This window comes from Prionailurus bengalensis, chromosome X, assembly GCF_016509475.1.
Source record: "Prionailurus bengalensis isolate Pbe53 chromosome X, Fcat_Pben_1.1_paternal_pri, whole genome shotgun sequence".
In the NCBI taxonomy this organism is placed as follows: domain Eukaryota; kingdom Metazoa; phylum Chordata; class Mammalia; order Carnivora; family Felidae; genus Prionailurus; species Prionailurus bengalensis.
The window spans coordinates 82,688,187-82,704,331 of record NC_057361.1 but is presented as its reverse complement, the minus strand read 5'-3'; the positions used below and the strand labels follow the sequence as shown (position 1 = coordinate 82,704,331).

The following is a 16,145-nucleotide window of genomic DNA, read 5'->3' as shown; positions in this document are numbered from 1 at the left end:
TTTTTCCCCCACAGGCACTTTCTCACTACTAGTGTATTTTATTCGCGTTTCATATTCTCTCTTCCACCCACTTCTCTTCTTCCGCTCACTGTTCTTTTTCAGTTCTTTCCTTACTAGACCTTTTTGCTTCATGTGAAAATATTTATTACTCTCTCCTTAAAGCCCTAATCTTTGTCATATGTAACTCCTAAAGCTCTGCTCTTCTTGTGTGTTTCTGTTTCTTTTCTGTTTTCTTTGGGGGCTCTTTTTTAAATTCATTACCTAAATGTGGGTGTTCCTGTGGCTCCATTTTGCCCTCACTATACAAATATGATCTGATCTGTTACCTTTATTTCATCTTATCTGTATGCTTATGATCTTTCTGTCAAGCTTTGGACTCATATCCAACTGGCAGCTACTGCTTTACCTGGATACTTCATAACCATTTCAATTCCATTCGTTCAAAGTAGAAACCTGTAGTTGACTGTGACTCCCCCAACATTACCTTCTTCACTTCTTTATCTAATGAAACACAGAGCTATGACTGTTTTACCAGTTCCCTTATCTCGAGCCCTGCTTTTTCCACACTAGATCAGGCCCTCAACATCTCTCTTAGAGCTTTGCTACTCAAAGTGGGGTTTGTGACCAGCATCATTAGCATCATTTGTGAGCGTGTTAGAAAAAGAATCTCAGTCCTCACTGAAGACCTACTGAATCAGAAACTGCATTTTGACAAGATCTCTAGGTCATTTGTACTCACAATAAATTTTGAGAAGCATTGTTCTAGAACATTACTCTCCCTGCCATCAGTTTTGTCTCCCCAAATCTACCCTTAATTTAACCACTACAGTGTTTCACCTAAAGTGCACATCTTTCCATGCCATTCCTCACTTTAAAACCCTCGATTGTTTCTCTATTTTCTGAGGATAAAAATCTAAGCTTCATAGCTCCTTGCCATCTTGTTCCTTCCTGCCTTCTCCAGGCGTATCCCCTCCTACTTCCTGCCATGATCTGTGTTAGGTCAGAACCTGCAAACTGCTTTTGGTTTCCAGAAACTATTACCCTATTTCTCATCTCTCTGCCCTTGTTCATGCTGCCATTTTGTCTGAAACATCTTCTCTTCAATTCCTACTCATTCATTAACATGCTACTTCCCTGGAAGCCTTTTCACTTCCTTCAAGACTTATCTTCTGTGCTTCCTTAGCCTGTGTGTCTAATTTTCTCTGTATGTGTCTTTATCCCCCACTAGAATGTAAGGTCTTTGAGGGTAAGGACTTCATCTAACTTGTCTGTATTTCAAGTGTTAAAGATAGAAACTGGCACAGATTAGGCCTACCTCAGTAGAGATTAGTTTAATATATGATTCCATGCACTATTAATTTTGATATGTTGAGTGCTAACCCTATGCTTATAGTATTTAAGTTTCCTAATTAATATGATTCAACATATCCCAAAAAGTTACATAGAGATCTGTGTTTCTATCTAGGATTTTGAAGAATGTTGTCTTAGACAAGTGTAGAAATAGAAGTGGTAGGGCTTCAGAAAGTAGTAGATGTTTGGAGAAATGCCAAACTTTTACTTGTTACAGTATTTTTCCTATTGCTGGGGTGATGATATCTGAAATAAGTACCTTCTAATTTAATGGCTGGAATTAGGTAAAATTGGAACTGAGTCAGTTATGAGAAGTGTGTGTACTCTGGTCACTTCTAAAGGGAGGGTCATGTTAGCACTCTCAAATTTCAAGGTTATTAGTATAAGAGAAGAAAGATTTTGGTGAAATTTTCATCTGGCCAGGGAGGGAGTGCTGACCACTAGCATAATAGAACAAATTTTCCTTACTACTTTGACTATTCCATTTTAAGAAGAGTAAATATTTGAGGATTTAAAACTGGCTGAAGAATTTAAATTAGCTAGTGAGAATTTCAAAGAACAGAACAGAAACCCATATTATAAGCAATCAAGCGGTAAGACAAAAACAACTTGACATGTGACACCTTAATTATTTCACTTATCACCCATTTCACCCTTCTTTCTGTCTGCCTTATTTTCCATCCACTTTGTATGTGTTCGTACTATACCTAATCTCTGTCTTTTTTCATCATTCTCACTGCTTTCCTCATGTCCCTCATCCAGCCCAGATCTTATTAGCACAGGGATGGCTACCATAACGATATGGAACTAAAGTATGTATGCATTTTTTACTTATTGTATTTGTTTTGTTTATTTTACTAATTTGTAGCCTCTTTATTGCACTTAGATGTCTCACCTTCACCTGTACCTCAACATATCTAAAATGGAATTAATAATCTTCTCTAAAACCAACTTTAATTTCCCAAGATTCCGGCCTTTACCAGTAGTACCACTACTTATTAGTCACCTACATTTGAATCTTTGAGGGCATCTTTGTCTACTGAATTTTGCTACATCCTGTCCATCAGCAAGTCTTATCAAGTCTTATTAGAACTATTTTTCCTTCCTGTACCCTTCCATTACGTTTTCACTACCATCATTTCACACTCCCAATTCTGTAACAACCTTTGGGAAGGCTTTACTTATACCTCATTGTTATTCTCTCCCTAGTAGCAAGAATTCAACCCTAGATCAGTTCCGCAGTCCACCTTTTCTACTTTTATATTCAGAGTACTGGGTGATGCTATGGAAAATTATGTAAAGCTACAGATTGGGTACCTTGAAAGTCTTGGAATCCAACCTCTATGGACTTGAAGTCCTACTTAATCCTTTACCTTCCTCTTCACTCTCCTCTCAGCAATGGTATTAAAACCTGCCCCACTCTCCAAGACTCTCTTCCACTCTTCTACATTTCCCCTTCTCACACCCTTCAGGTAAACTTATATCCCACATTCAATCAGTCACTAAGTTATGCCAATTTTAATGGTATATTTCACCAATCTCCCTGTTCCATGTATTCTAGCCCATGCCTTCCTTATCTCTTGCCTGGCCTAGTATATTTACATAAATGTGGTCTCCTTGCTTTAAGGTTTGTTCCTCTCAAATTTATCCTCCATATTGCAGCTACAGGAGAGATTTGTCCAAAACACACACCTGACTATGTCACTTACTACTTAAAGCATTTCACGTTTTCACAATACACAGGATAAAGAGTCTAGGCTCCTTAGCATAACATATACATCTCTCTGACCTGACACACTTTTGCCTCTCCATCTTGTCCTGTTCTATTTTATTCTACAACAATTCCAAATTTTAAGAAGCTATAAGCACTTATATGCTTCTTTCATGCTAGTCCCTCTACGCACAATAATCTTCTCAACTCTTTTCATCAAGTTAACTAATTTTCATCCTTCCACGTTTAACTAAGGCATCATCTCTTCCAATAGCCTTCTCCAGACTACCACACTGTGCTTAAGTGCCTCTACTTCTTTGAGCTTCCATACCCCTTAAGCATACTTCTTACCTTTTACCTAATTAGAATGAAATCCTTTATTTAAATATCTGTTTCTCACTTGAGTTTGTGAGAAACCTGCCCATTTTATCCATCTTGTACACCTAGAATCTAGTATGATGGTTGGTGCCACATAGGCCCTCAGTGTTTGTTGAACAGATTATTTGAAATCAACACATCATACTCATTTCTATCTCTGCCATATCTGATACTGTTTTCATCCCCTGGAATGACCTTTTCTACCTTCCTTATGATTCAAATTCTTCTTGTCCTCCAAGATCCATCATAACTTCCCTCACTACTCTAGCTATTCTCCCCTTGACATTCATCCCTCTGACATTCTCCCCTTCCTGTGATTTCTCACAGATTTCACTGTTCATTGACAATTGCATTAATTATAGCTCCTTAACTGAATTAGCCTCCTTAAGACAAAAGATTATATTTTATTCTGCAGTATCCATCTCAGTGCTTTATATGGTAATGAGTATATATTTTTTCTCAATATTTGCTAATTGTTAATTGAGAGGCAGTGTCACATAGAAGGATAAACATAGATTTGTTTATCCTTAGAAGGAGATATGTTTGAAGTCATTTACCCAATTGTATCTCAGATTCCTCAGGTGTAAAATGAAAATAGGGCTACTTCACAGGATTGACAAAGGATGAAATGAAACAGTATGTGCAGTACCCATCACAGAATAGATTCTAAATAAATGTTACTTTTTTTTAAAATGTTTTGTTCTCCTGTCATAATTTTAAAACAGGTAAATTGGACATTTTCAATTTTTCCTCATAAACTAAATCCCACATTGAGTTGCATTTTTGCTTACATGCAACTCTCAATTGATTGCTTTTCATTTAAGCTATTAGACCAATGGTTCTCACCTTGACTACATGTTAGAATCATGCAGGGAGCTTTTAGAAATCTCAATGCTCAAGCCATCCCTCAAATAAATTAGAATCCCTATAACCTATACATTAGTGTTTTGTTTTATGTGTTTTAACTCCCCAAGTAATTGGGCTATAGAGCCAAGATTGAGAACCACAACATTAGACTATAAAGACATGAATTTCCCCCAATCTATTCTTTGAAAACAAAGATCTTAGTCTGGGGAGTTATGAGATAGGACTGTGATTAAGAGAAAAGTGGGCCCCACAAGTGTTAGGTTATGGAAGATTCTGAATGGTATGAGATGCAGAGAAGCTTGAGTTTCTGGGTAAAGTCAGAAACAAGGAGTCCTAGCAGAGCTGAAGGCAATAAAGCTGGACAGGGCCAAGGAGCAGACTCAGATAGGAGAATAGAAAGTATAAGAAATACAGTGGATAAGTAGGATTTAGAGTACACTTATCTTGATGAGCACTAAGTAATGTATATAATTGTTTAATCATTATATTGTTGTCTGAAACTGATATGGCACTATATATTAATTCCACTTCAATTTAACAGGGGAGTCAGGTTTCAGAGAATTAGACCAGGAATTCTGATCTTGGAGCCAATAAATAGGCTTCATATCTTCACAGAAAAGGTTTATACCATTTAGTATATATTTTTATGTATTATTTTTTGAGACATATTTTTTGAATATATTATTTTATGAGATGTCTGTATCTAGGAAACAACAAGAATATCAGTGTATGAAAAAGACAAAGGCTAAGGTAATAGTAATCAGACTACAGTTCCAGAACTGCCTCTGTATCTTTTATATGTGACCTGAAGCTTCTCTAAACCCCTCTATTATGTATATTATAGTCTCCTGACATAATCTGTGAAGAAGCAAAGGAGAAACTGAGGAGAACATTATGTATACTATATTCTTTATAAGCACTTAAACAAATAGGTAAAACCCCTAAAATATAATCTGAGTTTATAATCATAATGAAGATCATCAGCTTGATAATTTAGGGGAGTGGTGCTCAACAACAGTTGTATAGAAAAACCATCTAAAACACTTTCTATTTTATTTACTTTTGTTGTTGTTGTTGTTGTTGTTGTTGTTGTTTTTAATATATGAAATTTATTGTCAAATTGGTTTCCATACAACACCCAGTGCTCATCCCAAAAAGTGCCCTCCTCAATACCCATCACCCACCCTCCCCTCCCTCCCACCCTCCATCAATCCTCAGTTTGTTCTCAGTTTTTAAGAGTCTCTTATGCTTTGGCTCTCTCCCACTCTAACCTCTTTTTTTTTTTCCTTCCCCTCCCCCATGGGTTTCTGTTAAGTTTTTCAGGATCCACATAAGAGTGAAACCATATGGTATCTGTCTTTCTTTGTATGGCTTATTTCACTTAGCCTAACACTCTCCATTTCCATCCATGTTGCTACAAAGGGCCATATTTCATTCTTTCTCATTGCCACGTAGTACTCCATTGTGTATATAAACCACAATTTCTTTATCCATTCATCAGTTGATGGACATTTAGGCTCTTTCCATAATTTGGCTATTGTAAAACACTTGCAAAAAGTAAGAAAGCCTGGTTCTGCTCCTGGAGATTCTGATTTAAATGGTCCAATGTGGAGCTGTAACATTAATATTTTTAAAGTTTTCCACATGGTTCTAATGTGTAGCTAACATTGAGCACCATTAACGCAGACGAAACCAGGATTCCTGCTTATCTTGCATAACTTGGGTGTTCTCAAAATGTATGGTGTTGGCCAAGCACCATAATTTTTTTTGTAAAGGATTGTTGTGAAAATGCAGACTCCTGGATTTAGTCCTTAGCTTTGCAGGAAGTCCAAAATCTTCAGGGTTGACCAGCCTCAAATCAGGGACTGACGAGACCACAAACTTAGAAAACGCCAATAAATAATCAAGGAACTAGAAAGGTATTCTCTTAGTGTATTCCCCACACATTCTCTAAGAATAATTACCTGGAGTATTGTTAAAACATGAATTCCCTGTCCCAGAGACAGAGGATCATGTTTTACAGGGAGAGGCTTAGGGAGCTATATTTTAATTTTTTAATGTTTATTTATTTTTGAGAGAGAGAGAATGACAGAGAACAAGTGGGGGAAGGGCAGAGAGAGAGGGAGACACAGAATCTGAAGCAGGCTCCAGGCTCCGAGCTGTCAGCACAGAGCCCAACGTGGGGCTAGAACTCATGAACTATGAGATCATGACCTGAGCCGAAGTCGGATGCTCAACCAACTGAGCATGTGCTCCTTAAGGATCTATATTTTAAATAATACTTCAAGTAATTCTGGAGTCTGAGAAACATTGTAATTTAAGTTAATACATTGTCATTCTGGTATTGATTTATGGTAGGAGAGGATAATATCTTTTTTCAGTTCCTAGGGCTTTTAAAACCTGGATATATCATCCAGGGTATTCCTTTTTTGGTATCAAAGAATATGAGAAGCCGAATTATAATCAGAAATAGACTTGATTAGCATGAAATCAGACCACTGGAAGAGAGGATAGTTACAAGGAATCATTCATTCAGTCTTTGGCATAACCTGCTGAGCTCTCCTTGGCCCACTAGAGTTATGTCAGTAGTAAGCAGAGTCCTCATGTTATTCAAAGTTGCATCTTTCTTTCTCATTAACAATAGTCTTCTGTTTCTATGAATAATATTTGCTTGGACAAGACCAATATCCTTGATTAATTTAGCATCATTTGAATGATTAAGTTGCTGTTTGACTTAAAAGATGACCTTGCTTCATCTTAAAATTACTGCATCCACCAATTTATTGCCTCTTCTTTAGTGTGGGATTATTTTATATTTGGCTTATGAAATTTATTAATTTTCTACTTCTGACCAAAGAGAAATTGGAAGGATGATGAGGTTAAGAAAATAAAGATTAATTTATCCTCTGCTTTCAGCTCTACCTAAGAAGCAGAACATAGAAATAGCTGGCATACCTATTCTATAGTTTTTGACTCTTTTGAAGTAGTAACTAGTAGTTGTTGTAGAATTTTTCTTTCAGCTTTTATCCTGAGAGTGGGGCTCACTGAACCTCTCTCCTTTCTAATATCTGTCTGTGGGAATTACTTTTGGTAAACTAATGCACTACAGTGATTTCACATAAGAGAGTAAATCTTTGCTTTTGTTTAATCTTTTGGAACATTTCAGGTTTTTGTTGGATGGCAAGAGAATTAGGGGCAAGAAAAAAGAGGTTGATTAAGGGATTAAGAGGCAAAGGTTAATTAGGCATACTAAATTTGAAGTGTCTACTGCACTTCCATGTAGAAACAATAGGCAGGCAGATAGTAGTCTCAAGAGAGGCCAAGGCTAAAGAAGCAGTGTGGTGTAGTGTAGTGTAGTGTAGTGTAGTGTAGTGTGAAGAGTTCTGGGCTTTAAATTAAGAAACATGGGCTCTGAGAGGTTAGCTCTATTACTGACCTGCTCTTTGACTTTGACAAAGCCATTTGACCTCTCTGGGCCTTATCTTTAAATTGAGAAAGTTCTGTAGATGATCTCTAGTAAATTCCTGTCCATATTGACCTCCTTAAATTTGACTCTCTCTTTTTTCAGCATTTAGTATGAGGACCTACGTTTGCCATATTTGTAATATTACCTTTACATCTTTAGAAATGTTCCGGTCCCATATGCAAGGAAGTGAACACCAAATTAAGTAAGTATTTTCTGCCAAAATGCTCCTATGATACCAAAGAGTAGGGCTTCTGTCAAGTACCCTTGCATGTATTTTACAAAACTTTTGTAGGCATTCACTTCCCTATAAGGTGATACAGTTAATGGTATTTGTCACAAAGTACATGGTAGTGGAATCTCATAGGGAGTTCTCTAGCCATGATAGTATACTTGCAGAGCTGGATAATTGGCACCTCTTGTGACCAAACAGCATTGTTCTTCTCATTCTCATTGAGCCATGAAAATTCAAATAATTCCTGGAAGGTTGGCTTAGTTCCAGGGATACAGTGATCTGGTCATCATCCTTTCAGCAAGGTATAGTGGTTATGAACAAAGGTCTTGCTGTTAGACCTGGACTGGAATATCAGATTTGTCTTTCTAACAAGTGTATAACTTTAGACATTTCCAATTTAATGTGGTTATAATGAAATACAAAAATATGTGTAAGGTTCCTGGCCTGGCACACAATAGCACAATAAATATTTATTCCATTCTATTCTATTGTTTCAAGGAGGAGAGGATTAAGTAGACAATTAGGGACTTGATCAGTCAGATAGCAGGACAGAGGGGCACTTGGGTATTGTATTTTTGGTTTGTTGCTGTGAAAATCAAACCATAGTGTTTCTGTTTAATTATTTTATTCTAGTTGAAAATATTTCTACTTTGAGTCTGAATACGTAGGAGCTAAATTGTGCAATTCACCAAATTAACCTTCATTTAGACTCTTTTTTAAAATCTCACGGTTCCAGAACAAATATCCATTACATTTATAGCTCTATACAAAGAACTAATTAAAACTTTTAAAATAATGTGACATTCAAATCAGACAATCCTCAGGGCATTAAATATTATTTGTTCTTTCCCACATATCCCAACATGTCTTACATGTTTAGTACTAAGGCAGTATCAGCTATGTCTGCATGTTTGTACCCATCTTCCCTTTCATCTCAGCCCTGAAAATTTTTTTGTATTTAAAAAATTGTGAGGTACCTGAGAAATATGACTGTTCCTGCTGCTTCTTTTTAGCATAAAAAGTGATGATTTACAGCGTTTATATTGAAGTAAGCTTTTAATATTTGTTTGGACTTTTGTTGTTGTTTTTTCCAGACTAATCTTTTTAAAACAAAGAAAGTATTCAGAATAAAATAGCCTAGTAATAAGAACTTTCTACTGTTTTCTTTGCAGAGAATCCATTGTTATCAGTCTAGTGAAGAATCCCAAGAAGACACAAGACTCTTACCAAGATGAATGTGCAGATTACATCAAAATGCAGAAATCCAGAGGACCAGAGCCCAAGATTTGTTTCAGAAAGATGGAAGAGAGTTCTTTGGAAGCCCATTGGTACAGGGAAGCAGTTGATTCTAGATCCACACATACAATGTTTGAACAGAGACTCCCATGTGAGACTTTCTGGACATACCCAGGATCATACAGTATTTCACAAACAGCAGAAAACCATTTACTTCATTGTTTACCAGCTCATTCAAAGAAGACATATGACTCTTTCCAAGATGAACTGGAAGATTACATCAAAGTGCAGAAAGCGAGAGGACTAGATCCAAAGTTTTGTTTCAGAAAGATAAGAGAGAACTCTACAGAGACCCATGGGTACAGAGAAGTTGACTCTGGACCCAGACAACAAATGTTTGAGCAAAGATTTTCACTTGAGACTTCCCAGACTTACCAACAACCATACAATATTTCACCAGTGGAAAGCAAGTTGCATTATTGGTTACCAGTTCGTTCAAACAGAACTTATGATTCTTTCCAAGATGAGCTAGAAGATTACATCAAAGTGCAGAAAGCCAGAGGACTAGAGCCAAAGACTTGCTTCAGAAAGGTTAGTGATAGCTCTATAGAAATCCATAAGTACAAAGAAAAGGTTGATTTCAGACCCAAACATAGAATTTTTGAGCAAAAAGTCCCATTTGAGACTTCCCATGCTTATACAGGATCATACAGTATTTCCCAAGTAGTGGAAAACCAGTTACCTCATTGCTTACCAGCTCATGACAGCATACAGAAACTAGACTCTATATCCTCCTGTCAACCCATCAGAGACTGTTTTCCAGAAAAGCCAGTACCCCTGAGCCTTAGTCAGCAAGAAAATAACTTTGGCTCATACAGTGTAGAATCTGAAGTTTACAAGCACCTCTCAGAAAACAATACCAGTGACCATAAAGCAGGTCATAAACGAAGACATCAGAAGAGAAGAAGGCACCTGGAAGAAGGTGAAGACAGGTCAGAGAAAGAGCAATCGAAGCATAAAAGGAAAAAGAGTTATGGTGATACAAATCTAGACAAGGACAAGAGCATCCAACAAAGGAAAAGAAAGGGAGATCAAGTCAGCGTCAGTTCAGGAAAGCTTAAACATCGAAAAAAGAAAAAAAGCCATGGTGTGCCCACTGAGAAAGAAGAACGTAAGCACAAGAAAGGGAAAAAGAAACCTGTTGAAGAAAAGACAGAAGAGGAAATGCTTTGGGATGAGTCTATTCTTGGATTTTGAATTTTTAGTTTTGTTTACCCAAGGATGAATTGAAGAAATCAGTTATGGATTTAGACAAAGACAGGAACATCCAGAAGAAAAAGAGCAGTGGATATAGTCAGTGTCAGCTCCAGAAAGCTTAGTTTTTGTGTTTATAATTTGAAATTGAATTGAAAGAAGAAACAAACAAGCTTAAATATACTGAGAAAGAACATAAGAAGAACATAAGAACACAACCAGAGAAAAAGAATTCTGTTGAAGAAAAGACAGAGAGTCAATCTTTTGGGATGAGTCTGTTTTAGGAATTTCATTTTGTTTACCCAAGGATGAAATGAAGAAATCAGTTTAGAAAATGGATTTAGACAAAAACAAGAACAGCCAGTGAAGAAAAGCATAGGTAGATATGATCATTGGCTATTCAGGAAAGCTTAGTTTTAGGGGCTGTAAAAATTGAAATTGAATTGAAAGAAGAAACAAGCATAAATCTAGCCTCTGAGAAAGAAGAACATAAGAACACAAGAACAGAAAAGGAAATCTGTTGAAGAAAGACAATGCTTTGGGAGGAGTCTATGCTTGGATTTTGAGCTTTTTAGTTTTGTTCCCTTAAGGTCGAATTGAAGAAATAAGTTGAAAAGTTTGATTTCATAAAATTTATGTTACTTGAATGCTTCCTAAGTGAGCAGTTAACTTTAACCTCCAACAAAAGCCAAGTGGAGTAAAAGTATTCAATATGCCTTTTCCTCAAGTTAGTTTTTCTCATTTTCTTTAAAAAAATTACATTTCTTATATAAAATGTAATTTTGCTTAATGAGGTTGTCTCTACTTCTATTCATCAAATTGCTGTGGTGGTGAATTATTTGCCCATGAAAGGTTAATTTATTTTAAATGAGAGAATTACCAGGCATTACAAAATCCATTCCTTGTTTGGGTTTGTGTTAGTGTTGGTATTTTATTGTTGTTATTGTGTGTTTGTTTTTTGATTTTCTCTAAGAAAAATGTATGAAGCAATTTAGATCAGTTTTTTTTTGTTTGTTAAATCTAATTTGCAGTGTATTTTTGTATTTTCTAGTTCTGAAAGTGGAAAATGAAACTGTCTGTAATAAGTTTAGATGATATATAGTTTTAAAAAGCTCTCAAAAAGTACTGATACAAAATCAGTCTATATTCTGGAAATGTTTATATTATATTAAAGTGTTTTAATTTCTACATATTGTTTTATGTAAATGATCATTTCCCAGCCAAAGATGATTTTACTTTGGGAGTGAGTGGAAATGATGAAACCTCTCAGGACCTCTCAGATCACAGTGTAAAGTTGTAACAACTCCATTTATTCTACATCTTGCTTATGAAAAGCTGATATTCAGACTGGAGTTCAGTTTTAAGTTTAAAAATGTGACCAACTAAATACTTGAAACTGAAGAAGAAAGAATTTATAAGTGGAAAGGGCTGTGAGGGTGCATTACCTTGAAACTCTTTCATACTTTTTTTTTTTTTACTCTGGTGCTCCCTTTTATATGATAAGCACTTCCTGTAAGCATTTGAGCATCACCATGGTAGAGTAGAAAGAGTAATCCTGGGAATTCAAATCCCAGGATTCTGGTCTCAGTTGTACTATCAAGTCGACTGTGTGACCTTGTGGGAATACCATCAGAATCCAACATGGAGTCATTAGAAATAGGAAAAATAGGCTATAGTATTCATATCCAAAAAAGGAATCTTATTCAAAAAAGTAAATAAATTTAGACGGTGTTGTATCTGCACATAGGTGGGACTTTTAACAGTGTTTTTTCTTGAGATTTCACTGAAATGGTAAATAGGAGCTGAAGCATAATATGATTGTTTGGGTTTATACCAGGTTGAATGAATAGTCTGAAAGGGAGTTAGATCCCAAATTAACTTTTATTCCATGAGACTGTTGGTATAAGATTATTTGCTACTACTACAATACTACTGCCCTTCTTTTTAACACATCTGGTATACTAGGGAAAGGAGAAGGAAAAGAAGAACCAAAGTAGCAAATAGACTGGAATTAGCCACAAAAATGGCTAAATTTCTTTTCTGAACATGGCAAAAAAATGCAGCTTGTTTTCACAGAAAGTAAAAGATCAATTGAATTGTAAGCATTTTTAGAATTGATAAATTCTTTTGCATAAGTCCATTTTGTGTTGAAAGGTGGAGGGTAGGAATTCAAAACTATATAAGAATATTTACTAAGACACCAAATTACCATGATCTTTTCCAAATAACTTAAATAGATAAATGATTTATTAAAATTAGCAGCACCCAATCTCATCAACACTGTGTAAATCATGCAATATTTTAACATTAAAATCATTTAAATTAGGTGGGGTGGCAAGTTGGGGGAGGGATAAGGGTGTGGTGTTAACTACATTCTTGGAAAAGTTACTAGTGACTTGCTCTAGAAAGTGGTTTTGCAAATTTTTAAAACAAAAACTATTTTGACAAAACACACTTTTTGTTAACCCTATCATAAAGTTAATTTTCTATTAACTGGGAAGTATTTTCTAGGTGAAGCTGGAGACAAGGACCTAGAATCTGACTTTGGCACATTTGCTATGCTCCCAACTTCTGCCTCTGAGCACAAGGAGGTTACAGTATAAGTCAAGATATTTAAATATATATATATACAGGATCCAAAATTAACTCTACTTCTGGATTTGAGTGCTGAATCTAGTAAGATTAAATTTAATGGTATAAACATTAAATCCTGCATTTGGATGTAGAAGATAATACAAAAATATATTTGAGGAGACATAGTTTAAGATATTGCATGTGAAAACAGTGTTGAGATTTTTATTACATGCTTAGTTTGAAAGACAGATATACCCATCTAGACATAACATCACATGTGATCTAAGCAAATTACCAGTCAGTATTCAGACAAATTAATAGCACCTAGCCTCATAGGTATATCCCCAATTAAATAGAAGATCGAGGCAAATTATGGCTGAATTTGGAAAATAATTTTCAACAATTGCAGTCTTAGGAAAAAAATAGAATTGACTGCCTTTTTATATGCATGCCTTAAACAAATAATAAGAGCTGGCTGTCACCATTGAGCCAGTAAAGAACCTGAGAAAAAAATGAACAGATTCTATTCCATAAACAGCTCACAATCTAACAGAGTAAATAGACCAATAAATAGGAAATTGCAATATAAACTTGATAAAGGCTACAATAGTACTGAAGGATGCTCTGGGTTGGAGGGTAACAAAATTAATGGAATGAGAAGTGGGCATTCAGGAAAGGCTTACAAAGGAAGTGACATCTAAATAGACCTTTTCCTCTTAATTCAAAGACATTTCTTTGATACATTCACTTGGCTATATAATAGGTCCTTCAAACTTAATATAACCATACAGAGTGCCTGCTTCTGTCATTACCAATCATTCATCTCCCAGTTTTCCCCATTTCTATAAAACCGTCCAATTGCTCAAGCCCAAAACCATTTTTGAGAACCTCTTCACTTTTACATTAGTCCATAAGCAATCCTCCTTAATTGTATCACCAAAATATCTCTCTTAATGTCCAATTCTCTTCATCTTCACTGCCACCACTCTAATCTGAGATATCATTTCTTCATAAAACTGAAAAAATAGGTTTGAGAGCAACTGAAACATTCAAAGAAGACATCAGAGGTTCTGAATTACAGGTAAGTGGGTAAAAACTACACAGAATCAGCAAGAGATCAAAGAGTGCTATGGTGAACTAGGTCCTTGATTTCAGAATGATCCAGCATAGTGTTTTCCTCCAGAAGAACAAACCCACATACACAAAGAAAACTGCTAGTTTCAGAAACAAAATTGAATAGTACAGAGCACTGGGTAAGGGTAAGAGAAAGTAAAAATAGTAGTGGATAGGGGAAGAATCCTGAGAAAGCAGATCCAAGGAAGTATTAGACAGCAAAATAAACCTCTAAAGGTGTGAGTAGCACCTTGGAAGGCCAGACCTGCAGAATGTGAACACACCAGAAAAATGAAGATAACAAAGTAAATGAAAACTATCTCAGTATTTTAAAATGAGCTGAAAGAAAGAAAACATTTAAGGGCTTTGATATACAGCATAAATTCAGAAAGAGAACCCAGAAATAGACAACAGAAAGATGTGAAACAAAAACTGACAGAACTAAGTAAATAAAAAATAAGCGAAGATTAGATTGCAAGGAATACAAAAGAGAAGAGACACTGTGGTAAAGAGGGAAATAATTGAAAAAAATTTTAATTCCATAGATTGATAGAACAGATAAGAGATAGTCAGTGGAGATAAATTTGTTGTAATGGATGCTATGTTGGTGCTGCCCAGAAGCATTCCTCACCCCTGCCCCAATATCTCAGGACAAAGGCACCCATTTCCCCAACTTTTGGGTATTGACCTTGTCTGAAGGGAACTGTGTTTCCTAAGATCATGCCCTCTCCTAGGGGCAGGCAGCAGCCATTTGTGGGTTTATGTAGTTAAATACTAAGGCCAAAGCCTCCCGTTTCAATTTTGGGCAACTGTAAAAGGCCATCTTCGTTTCAGAGCTCCCCACGGGATCAACTGAGACCTTTGTTATACCTGTATCACAGTTCAATTTCTCTGCTAATCCTGCTTCCCTAACTACCTCACAGTGTTATTCTTTTGAGCATGCCCCTATAAATTACCTACAAACAAATCTCCATCTCATAATCATTTTCTCCCAGAACCTTACCTAAGACAGGTGTTATCAGGAGTAGTCCTAGGAAACAGACTCCAAAAACAGGGTTTGGGAAGCACAAAATGAGGATCCTGTCATTCACTGGTAGTTGGTAAAATACTGGTAGTAGGTAGTCCCTGGCATGCTATAGTAGTACAATTGTTAAAACTTTTACCAGTGATACTAGTGAAAAGGAATGTATGTGCAAATGTAATATCTCGAGTAATTGAGAGGATTTGGGGGACATAGCAATTATCTAGAATCTGCTGATTCTTGCTGAGTACCTTGATGTATGGGAGAGAGAAAATGAAAGGCTAAGAGAATGAGAATTAATTACCAATAAAGCAAAATACGAAAGTCAGAAGGCATCCTTGGTAGCATATAAAGGGACTTCTATCTCTGTCTTGAGATCCCATCTCCCCCAGTTCCTCTATCTTGAAAAGGTGGACCAATTCTAAGATTGCCAGGAGAAAAAACACAGAATGCCTAGATAAACTTGAATTTCAGAAAAAAAAGAGCTATTTTTGAGTATAAATATGTCCAATGCAATATTTGGAACACAATTATATTAAAACAAAGTTTCATTGTTTATCTGAATTTCAAATTTAACTGGATTTTTGTTGTTAAATCTGGCAACCCTACCCATTTCTCCTAACTCCCATCTTGCTTGAAGATGATATTTATCCCTCTGCCTTGCAAGACAAGTCCCCTTCTATAGCATCTATCCCCATGATTCCTACTGGTCACCAGACCAATAGCTATAATCAAATCACAACTTAACCTAGCTTGAGAAGTGTTAGTCTGGAAAAAAGTTCTACAGACAGAAGTAAAGTACTAGGAGGAGGCCTGGTGGGACTGAGCTCAGAGGCCTATTTGTGGCCAGACTTTAAGAGGGCTAGGTGCTTCCAGGAAGAGATCCATAAAGCAGGGAGGTTAGAGATAGAGAGTAAAGACAGAGAACACAGCTCACTTGAGG

General features: G+C 36.1%; 1 protein-coding gene across 3 annotated transcripts in view; it reads left to right on the top strand.

The window, feature by feature from the left end:
* ZMAT1 (zinc finger matrin-type 1) overlaps nt 1–11,682 on the top strand; it is a 38,415-nt gene extending 26,733 nt beyond the window's left edge. For 2 of the 3 annotated variants that reach the window (XM_043570920.1, XM_043570918.1), the window contains 2 exons: nt 7,875–7,974; nt 9,177–11,682. In XM_043570920.1, coding sequence (XP_043426855.1) covers nt 7,875–7,974; nt 9,177–10,497 — 1,421 coding nt within the window. In that variant the 3' untranslated portion in view covers nt 10,498–11,682. Of the gene's footprint in view, nt 1–138; nt 2,163–7,874; nt 7,975–9,176 lie in introns of those variants that run through there. The other variant, XM_043570919.1, reaches the window with a different exon arrangement.
* Nucleotides 11,683–16,145: the final 4,463 nt, after the last annotated feature.